The 10,735-nt window shown below is 39.9% G+C and overlaps 1 protein-coding gene across 1 annotated transcript in view; it reads left to right on the top strand.

Annotated features, from left to right (window-relative positions):
- Nucleotides 1–3,648: 3,648 nt before the first annotated feature.
- The window catches only part of MYH15 (myosin heavy chain 15), a 70,759-nt gene continuing 63,672 nt past the window's right edge, over nucleotides 3,649–10,735 (top strand). Inside the window, exons 1-3 of the mRNA XM_075908240.1 lie at nucleotides 3,649–4,745; nucleotides 8,655–8,796; nucleotides 10,059–10,162. Of these exons, the coding sequence (XP_075764355.1) occupies nucleotides 8,706–8,796; nucleotides 10,059–10,162 (195 nt within the window). The 5' untranslated portion in view covers nucleotides 3,649–4,745; nucleotides 8,655–8,705. The remainder of the gene's footprint in view (nucleotides 4,746–8,654; nucleotides 8,797–10,058; nucleotides 10,163–10,735) is intronic.

Below are 10,735 nucleotides of genomic sequence, written 5' to 3'. Positions count from 1 at the left end.
AATATTACATTTAAAAGATCAACAACAAAGGGGAGAGGGTCTCCTTCTAAAAATTCACTCCCGTGAAAAGGAACGAGGGATTCTAAAATGAAAGACTTGCTTAACATTTTACATTTCAAAGGCTTTAACTGTTTTTCTGTATCTTTTCAATAAAAGGTTAAAAATAATTTTTATAAAGTGTTTGCCATGATACTAAGCCCCTTGAGGTCTATATACACCAATCCTTGTTTATGACTGTTTCATGTTGGACAGTGACAGATCTTTGACTCTTTGGACAGATATTCCATCTAAATGAATGCAACACCCCTGACTTGTGAGTGCACCAGAAAGTATGAGCAATAGCCTAGCAGGGATCTGGGGTAAACAAAGAGCCCTAAATCTCCTCAGATACTTCTGTGGTAGATGCATCTCACTGAGGGCACGTCTACATAGCAACGTTATTTTGGAATAACTGACATTATTTTGAAATAACAAAATGCGTGTCTACACAGCAAGCCATTATTTCAAAATAATGACAAGATGGAGGACTTCTTACTCCACCTTCTGTAACCCTCAATTTACGAGGAGTAAGAGAGGCTGAAGGAAAAGTGTTCTTCCCTTGACTTCCTGCTGTCAAAAGCCGAATTAAGTTATTTTGACTAAGGATGTTAAATATCAGTTAATTGACTAGTCCAGCGGTCGATGGAATTTCCACTGACTACTCGACTAGTTGATAGGCACTTCCACATTCCTCCTTTGAAATATAAATTTTCAAAGGAGGAATGCAGAACCGCATGCAGCCCAGGGCCAGCGGGAAGTTGCGCTGACTCCGGGCTGCACGTGGGTGTGCCAGCTTTGAAATGTACAAGAGTCCCCAGCAGGGGCTCTTGTGCATTTCCAATCGGCAGTGCAGCATGGAGCCCGGGGTCAGTGGGGGATTTGAAATGCCACATGGAGCTGGGGTCAGCTGGGGACTCCCAGCATTTTAAAGGGACAGCACCACACAGCTGAGTGTGTGGCGGTGTTCAAAGGGCAGTGCCGCACAGCTGAGCTGCCCCTTTGAAGTCCCCCCCTTCTCCTCTGTTGCTGCCTCTATCTCATAGAGGCAGCAAGGGGGGGGGGGGGGGAACGACTAGTCAACTAGTTGACTGACTGTCCCTTAAGTTTTGCTTATCGGGTAGTCGACTAGTCCTTAACATCCTTAATTTCAACTTAATCTACATAATTTACGTAGCTGAAGTTGCATATCTTAATTCAACTTTTGCCCTGCTGTGTAGACATACCCTGAGGGATATCCTTTTACAGAGGATTCTTATGAAGAGACCAAGGAATTATGAATCAAGACAAATTTTCCAAATATTTATTTATTAGCAATGGCATCCCTCTAACTTGCAGAGCTCTCTTCAGTAGTGCAAGCTATTTTATTTCCAAGGCATGCTATTAAAGTACAGACTTTATATATGCACATTATGTTATAAGGGACAGCCAGCCCTTGTCAAGATGCATTTTGTGTTTTAGAAAACAGTAAGGTGTCATAAATGGGCCTTTACACAAACCAGATGACAACCTCTCTAAGACTATGACATCCATGTTGACACTATCTGGGTCTAGAGAAGATAAATGTTATTGCATTCTTCTCCAATATGTAATGTTATTAAAAATAGGTTAGACATAAGTGCACTTTATCAAACCTAATAGTCTGTTAAAGAAATAGTGAGCAGTATTAACCTTTCTAAATGTAGCTTTGCAGGGGCTAATGCCCTTGTTTGTCACTGTTGCCTAACTCAATCAAGTTGTCTCTTTTAGTGAGTAGTAAAACAAAAGAGAGAGAGACACCTGACAAAGCAAGAATAACAGATGTTCAGTGACCAGTCATGTGAGCATTTGTGAAGAAAAATAGTGTGATTGTGTGGCACCCAATGCTACCTTACGCCTCTTAAAAGTGACACAAACCATGAAATGGCATTGGCATCAGCTGCTCAACAGCCTTTTACTGCCCTTTGCATGAACATAAGTTTAAGGTGGATTAATATGTGCAGAACAGAAGATATAAAAATAATGCAGTGGGGCTATAAAAGTCATGTTCTTAATGTAATCGGATAGTGTTTAATTCTGTGTTTGAAAATATAGTTACTAACATAGTATGAAAGGACACATTCGATGACAGGACAGAGTCACGAACTTGGAAGTCTTTGACAAAGCAAGAATCACAAGCATTGAAGCCATGATTCTGAAAGCCCAGCTTTGTTGGACAGGGCACATCATTCGAATGGAGGAGTCAAGAATTCCTAAGAAACTCCTCTATGATGAACTCTCTCAGGGCAAAAGGAGTCAAGGTAGGCCTCACAAGAGGTATAAAGACTGCATAAAGGCCAACATTGCTCGTGCTGGATTAAAGCCAAAGCAGCTAGAGCAGCATGCAGAAGACCGAACAGGCTGGCGTACGACATGGTACAACAACTACAGCAGCCACGCATATGCCTGATTGATGTTCGTGAGAGGAGAAAAGCAACAGTAGCAGCCACACCAACAGAGCCAGGGCAATTCCTTTGCACCCACTGTGAACGCCCATGCCGTTCAAGGCTTGGACTCCTCAGCCACATGTGAGTCCACAACCGATAAGCCTGTGCAAGCTGAAGACATCATCATCCGACACGACGGACTACCAACAACAATGAAAGGACACATGGGAAGAGGGGCTGGGTGTTTTATGACTCCATCCACTAGTGATGTGAGCATTCCCAGTCTTCAGTAGCAGATTAAGAGTATCCCCATAAATGTTAATCTGGACCATGTATACAGTCTACCATATTTTTGCATAGCACTATCAGGAGAGTCCAATCAAGTTTGACAGGGTCATTCATTCATTATACATCCAACTAGTCTAAATCCCGAGGGTGAAATTTATTTGTTCAGAACCAGTATATAACAGTAAATCACAAAATGCGTGGCCTTAGAAATCATTTCTGAGCACAAGATAGCTGGAATGTGGGACTGAACTGGGGAAAACACAATATTAAACAGTTGTCCAGTGTTCCGGGTACAAAAGTTGGAGTCAAGAACAGCTGAGTTGTTTTTCACCTCTGCCACTAACTCCTGCTGTAGTCTTAAGCAAGTTTCTTATCCATCCTCATGTTGTGTGGATCATTAGTGTTTAGGTGTTGAAAAGTGCTAAGCAGATCTAGAGCAGTGCCTTGAGAGAGGAAATGAAATGAAACTGTTTCAGTGGATATGTGAAAAACACATTTGCCACAGCACTTTGGACTACAAGGGACTTGTAGCATATAGCTTTATATACAAATGCACGTTGCTTGTATGGATGCGCTCAAATTAAACAACATATTGAAACTTTTTCCTTTATCTCCTGAGCTCCTTTAACTCAGTCACACTGGGTTTCTAGGTAAGGAATATTGCTTTTCTATCATGTAGCAACCTGCTCCGTATGAAGCGATGTACTCCCCTCCTGGAACTCTAAGCATATCTTGTCAGGAAAGCACCCATACTCTCAAAGCATAGCACATCATCTCCTCTATTAGTTTATCTATTCTGAGAGCTCTTCTCTTCTCATGTCCTCCCCTTGACTTTGTAACCTGTCCTGATCCATTCCATTAGAGCAGCATCTCAAAAAAAAAAAAAAAAAAAAAAAAAAAAAAAAAGCATATTTAAATCTGTAAGTCTTTATTTTGGACTGATTACAAACAAAAATAATCTTAGTATAAATCTAGGAATAAAACATTTGATGTTTGACTTTCTTAACTCTTGGAATTCTGTTTTCAAACTAACACTCTCCAGATTTGTCTTGTAGTCAACCAACAGTATCTGCAACTTTCACATTCCGTTAGTAATGTATGTTCCAATTACACTGGAACCCAAAGAGACTCAGAAAAGTTGGCATGCTGGTGAACCTAATAAACCTGGATATCTCAATATTTGTAGGGATTTTGGTTTGTTTAGCTATTTATGGGCTGAAACAAAGTGAGATCAGGATTTATTAAACTATTTCCACTGTCCAGGCATTGAGGACTGATCTTGGACTATTTCTTGAAGCATAAGATGGCACATTCACACTTAATTTTTACACTACTGCTTTAAGTACTATCTGCTGGTTAACTTTTCTGATAGGAACATTATATTCTTCACCATCTTCACTCTCCAGCCATTGCATATAATTAGAAGTTGTATAGTGCTTATGTTTGGTTTTGATGCTTTAGGGCCATGGAAGAAAGAAGGAAGGATTGTTTTGTAGCTAAGGTACTGGAGAACTAAGGAGATCTGGGATCAGTTCCTAGCTTTGTTATTTGCAGACAGTGTATATTTGGTCCATAGTCACTAGAGGTACATAGAACCCAAAGCATCTTTTGATCATTTATCTTTTGTATAAGAAATTAGGGCAATTTATTTTCCAAAGTAATTACTTCTGAGTTTTTTATTTCTCTTTCTAGCCAACAGCAATTAGGTTCTTTGACAAAAGTGGCACTTGCCATTGTTCAAATACAGGCAGTTTGGCAATGATAGGAGATATTCCATGAAGTCATCCAGCAAGAATGGAGTGGGTAGGGAAGCAACTCAGTAGCCTGTCACTCCCCCCAGTCTCTAGAATCATACCCTCACATGTACACTCTGTAGAATTGCCTCCTCTTCCAGGACTCAGGAGACAAATATAGAAACAGGAAAACTACTGATGCTCTCACCAGTGACCTTGAAGAAGGTGTATAAAAAGTCAGCATCAAGCAGAACCCTGATGCTTTTCTTCTTTGCTTTACAGGGTAGGTACTTCTCTCTCTTACTTCTAAACCTACTTATTTGTCATCAACTGTGTTATAACCATTTATAATTGGTTTATATGCTGCTATCAACTTAAGTTTTTAGTAGTGATGCCAGTAAATAAACAGCCCTCTATTAGTAACCCTAGAGTACTGTCTTAATGGTAAGGTACTAAACAAATATTGCTCTTGAAATGTTCTCTATTTAATGCTTGCTTATTCATTTAGCCAGCTGGCAGAGCCAAAACGGCAGGTTCTTTGCTGTTATGCAGCTGGTGAACAGATCAGCTATTATATGTTAATCACATTTTCCGTGTTCCCCAACATCTAAGGAAGATTATGTATTATGCATTTCAAACTTTCAGGAAGCTTGGATACCCAAGGAGTTCTAAAGGATGGCCTGAATTTGCAACCCTTTGAGACTAATTGAGACTCAAATATATGCTCTGATTGCCTTCATTGATCCTGCTAATCAGACTTCCCTGTCTGTGTAGTCTACTGGCTAAAGGCAAAGCAGGGTTGGTAAACGAGTGCTCTTGCTTTCCAATCTTGGACCTGATTTATTGATGACATTGGATGAATCATTTAACTACTTTAACTATCAATTACTCCGTTTAGAAAATGGATATACCAAAATTCCCAGGAGTGTTGTAGGGCTCAGATAATGTATACAGTGCTTCAAGTCCTTCAGATACAATACAAGTGTGAAGCATTATTATTATTTTGTTACAGGTTAGGATGATTTGAGATGTTGGCTTTCAGAATATTTGGGTCAAGCCAACATGTGCTGATTACAATAACTTAAAAATATTTGTGTGGATGCAATGGACTGAATAATAATTTATTGTGTCTTGTGATGGTTTTGTCTTGTTTTCTCCCAACAGCCATACAAGGGCCTAATTTTAAAAGCCCTGTACTCATGGAACACCAATTAAAGTAAATGGGAGCTTTGCACACAATGGTGTCGCAGGATCATGTCCCCTGATTTTAGCAGTGCTGTTTTATAATGTTGTAAAATGCCTAGCTGATGTGCTTGTCCAGTATTTACTCAGGGTACGTCTAGACTACATGCCTCTGTCGCCAGAGGCATGTAGATTAGGCTACCAGACATAGTAAAATGAAGCGGCGATTTAAATAATCGCTGCTTCATTTAAATTTACATGGCTGCCGCGCTGAGCCGACAAACAGCTGATCAGCTGTTTGTCGGCGCAGCGCGATAGTCTGGACGCGCGGGTGTCGACATCAAAGGTATTTGTCAGCCACCCATGTAAGCCTCCTGGGATGAGGTTTACCTGGGTGGTCGACAAATACCTTTGATGTCGCCACCCGCACGTCCAGACTATCGCGCTGAGCCGACAAACAGCTGATCAGCTGTTTGTCGGCTCAGCGCGGCAGCCATGTAAATTTAAATGAAGCGGCGATTATTTAAATTGCCGCTTCATTTTACTATGTCTGGTAGCCTAATATACATGCCTCTGGCGACAGAGGCATGTAGTCTAGACGTACCCTCAGTGTTGAGAGGGTGTAGCTCAATAGGGTACCCAAGAACTGAGAGAGAAGCCTTGTAACAGCTATCATGAGCAAACATATATAACATTAATGTTGTGAAAGTAACTTATTTTATATTGTAGCCTTACAGAATCATATACTGGGCTGATATAAAAGTGACCACATTTGTACTCAGACATTTGACACTGAATTGATACCCGCACATTTGTCTCAATTCTGTTTCAATAAATGACTAGATGTGGTTTCAGAAGTCTTTTGGATATGTCTACATGGAGTTAAACACCTGTGCCTGGTCTGTATCACTGGATATGGGCTCACAGGGTTGGGCTGCTGATCTTTAAAATTTCCCTGTGGGCTTTTGGGTTCAGGCCGGAGCTCAGGCCTGGGGATCCTCCCTGCTCATGGGGTTCCAGACTCCAGCCCAAGACTGAAAAACTACAATTTTACTGCCCTGCTGCCTAGGCTCCATGAGCCCATGTCAGCTAACAGGATCCAGCCACAAGTATTTAATTGCAGTGTAGCTGTACCTTTGGTGCCATAACAAGTCTTCTCCTGACATCCTGATACAGCCCTCTCAAGTGATGAGGCCCTAGCAATTCAGATGGTATCATGAGGATCTTGATGTTAAATCACTTCAGGGCTTTTCAGTCAGCTCAAAGTGACACTGAAGTAGTTGTCAGCAGTGACCATACGCTAGTTACAAGACCATAGGCTAATTTAAGGAGAAAGAGATGGATTATTATGTGGCAGCTAAAACAGGGAGCTCTAGAAACACAACTGTGTTAAATATATAAAGCAATACAAATAAAAGTGATTGCTGGTTTTTGTATTTAAGGCATGTATCCAGACATGGATCCTTGCGTGGCTTCTTAAGAATTCCGTAAAATTAATCAACTAAAATAATCAAAACTGAAACCTCAAAGAGGCTTAACTTGGGCCTGTTGCAAATTTCTCTTTAGCTTCTGGCCCTGGCATGGTCATTAAAGCTTCTGAAGTGAATATCTGTTGAAAGAATCAATATATAGGCATAAAAAGTGTTTAATTATGGATTCTTGAGTAAATGAAAATCGAACAAATCTGGTAAATGTGACTGAAAACCCTCTGGGAGTAGACTGTCTTTTATTGTCCGTACAGCATGCTGGACAATAGTTCCCTAATCCTAGCTGGACCTTATGCATAGTACTGTAACAGACCGATCTTTCTGAAAAGATTAAACTTTAAAGATATATGCAAACAAATTAATCTCTGATGACTTCCCTGGAATTAAGGGTTACTATTAAGGGTGACTTTTATGAGCTTTAATATGGAGTGTTTAACAGGTTTCCATTATATCAATGCTGCCCACATATCTCAAATGAAAATAGCAGAGGCATCATGAGCTATCCAGCTAGCTTCTAAGCTTCTTGCACTATTTTTCACATTTGTGTTTTCCATTAGTCTCTCTAACATATGCCATTTACTGTCTTTCTTCAGCATTAGGGTCATTTCAATCCCAATAACTTTGCTTTTTTTAATATGGTCTAAAAAGGAACACTCATGGACAGTCTAATCCTATAGTTCTTGCTCAGTCAAAATTCCTGTACAGCTCAGTTGGAGTTCAGCCTGAGCGTGTGCGCGTACTACAGGATTTATCTTGAGAATGTTAAGGACAAGCAAATATTTAGATAAGCAAAATGGTTAGGAAACAAATATTTGTTTGGCTCCCCACATCTCTGTTTCTGGAAGAGCATGTTAGAGAAAACAACATGTACACTTAACGGTTGCCCACTGAGCTGCCTCAAGACTATGAATCCATTGTTTTAAAATGTGCTTTGATACTAAAACAAATTGAATCCTGTTTAATATTCATGTCAAGAAAACTCATTTACGTGTAACATCTAGCAGTTAAACCATCCTAAGAAGATAGGATCGAATTTTCAAACAACTCAGCCAACTCCTAAGGACTTCAGCAGGAGAAGAATTAGGCAGTTCTGAGTGGATTTGAAAATCTCCCCCTCAAATGACACTTCATTGTGAATGACTCTCAAGCAGGACTGAAGTGCATCAGTTTTCACATGCAAGAGCTCAGATCTCCATTTATATTCTGAACTTCCATTTAAAATGATAGTTTACCATTTGTGCCAGTGGAAAAAAAGGCCTAGATCAAATTCTTCCATGGAGAAAATTGTGATTCATAACTATGGCTACTACTCTGTTGACTTCAAAGAGCTTTGAAGGGAAGAGGTTAACTCAGGATACAACCTGATCCATAATCTTTGGTTGACTTATCAAGGTAGCATTTGAAATTTGTAGGCACTGTTATTACAGGCTTCTCTGACAGCTTTAAACCCTATCATTTTGTTCTGTATGTTTTGGAACATACCTCAGATTTGTTCTAAAACACTAATATTTTCTATTTTATAGCCTAGATCCTTTTGTTCTCTCTCTGGGTTGCACTCTAGAAAACTTGCCAAGATGATGGACATGTCAGATTTCGGGGAAGCTGCACCCTTCCTCAGGAAGAGTGATAAGGAGATAATGATATTACAAACTGTGGCATTTGATGGTAAGACAGAAGATGCTTTCCTCTGCTGTTGTCCTGTTAATCTGAAATAGTTGGTGAATTGAATATTATCTGGATTTATAGATGGGGAACATTGTGACTATAAGCTCTTCAGGAGAGCGACCTTTTCATATTTGTTAAAAAGTATAGCACACTGACACAACTATAATAAAAAAAAATTGCTCTCACCGGACTCTATTATTTACATATCCACCTGACTTCCTATTGTCTACATATCCACCTGAAATCTAGTCTGTATACATGGACTTAATTTTTAATGACACTGTCTGATTTAAATTTAGTCTACAGGCCTCATTTTATAAGATTTGTTTCCCACACTTATTTTTCTTGCAGTGCTTTCATACAGGATCCTGAGACAGAGTAATGCATAGGATTCTGCATTAGGAGGGATTTATTGTGTAAAGAGTAATATTTTTAGACACTTTGGAGATAGCGTAATTACTTCTAGCTCAGGAAAGAAGAGGCTTGTAGCTGAACACACATTGTTACTACTATTAATGATTTACATAACAAAGACCTCAATTTAACAGAATGTGACAGTGTGGTTAAGCCACATGGTTGGAAGGCAAGAAATATGAGGGTATGTCGTGGAATGAGGAGTAACGGTAGTTCGGACTAGGAAGCCTAGTCCGAACTACCTAGTCCGTGCCGCGTCTAGCCGCGCGGCACGGGGTTCGAACGAGCCAGGATTTAAAAACGGCGGCGCCTGGTTTATGCAAATGAAGCCCGGGAAATTCAAATCCCGGGCTTCATTTGCAAGTGCGGTATGCCTACATTACCCTCCTAGTTCGAACTAGGGGGGTAGTGTAGACATACCCTGAGACATCTGCTCTTGGTTCTGATAGTGGTTTGCTGTAGGACTTTGGAGAACTTACTTAATACGTGCCAGGGTTTTCCCAGCTATCGATTGGTGATGTCCACCTATCTCCAGGGTTGTTGACAGTTAATTAATGATTGTGAAATATTTTGTATACTCTGATGAAAGAATCTGTAGAAGAGAAAAGTTGAATCTGCAAATGGGAAACAGAAAAGGAATATTCAAGGACTTTATACCTCACCTCTACATATGCAGTTCCCACGGCTGTTGGTGGATGTTAAGCTGTTGGTTTGAAGGAGTGATATTGCTTTAAAGTGTTTTGGTATGCTTACAGTATGAAAGGAATCTCAGCAATATTAATCAATAGCTATGCAACATGATTTCATTTAAATGCAACTGTTGAACTATTACCTGTTTGATTCCATAGGTAAGAAGAAGTGTTGGATTCCCGATGAAAAGAACGCTTATATAGAAGCTGAGGTTAAAGAGAGCAGCGGTGGCAAAGTCACTGTAGAGACTGTGGATGGAAAGGTATTGAATCTTTTTTTATATGTCTATCAATGTGTGCTGGTTGGTATAAACAGAATCAAATCATCACAACCTGTGTATGTGTGATTCTTTTTTTGTTTTGTTTTGTTTTCTGTACATTTTCTTTTTGATATTGAAGAGCCAAAATATGCAACAAACCAACCCTATCTCAGAGAAAACAAATTAAACTGCAATATACTTAATGATTTCCAAGATCATATAACTTTCTGTAAAAGAATGAGCTAGGGAGACAATGTGTACTGGGGTTTGTGTAATATGGAGGTTGTGCTGTACTGGGGCTGAGGAGATGCGTATTTTATTTCTGGCTTTGCCAGGGCACATCTATACAGCAGGGCTAAATTCGAAATAAGCTACGCAACTCGAGCTACGCTAATTGCATAGCTTAAGTCGAAATAGCTTATTTTTCCTTTGGCGCCGTGTACAGAGCAGGAAGTCTGAGCTAGAGCACTCTTCCTCCGACTTTCCTTATTCCTCGTACAATGATGGTTACAGAAGTCGGACTAAGAAGTCCTCCAGCTTGATTTTATGTTGAAATAACTGCTTGTGGGTAGAAGC

The sequence above is a fragment of the Pelodiscus sinensis genome, chromosome 1, assembly GCF_049634645.1.
Source record: "Pelodiscus sinensis isolate JC-2024 chromosome 1, ASM4963464v1, whole genome shotgun sequence".
NCBI classification, from domain to species: Eukaryota; Metazoa; Chordata; order Testudines; family Trionychidae; genus Pelodiscus; species Pelodiscus sinensis.
This window is presented reverse-complemented; position numbering and strand designations above follow the sequence as displayed.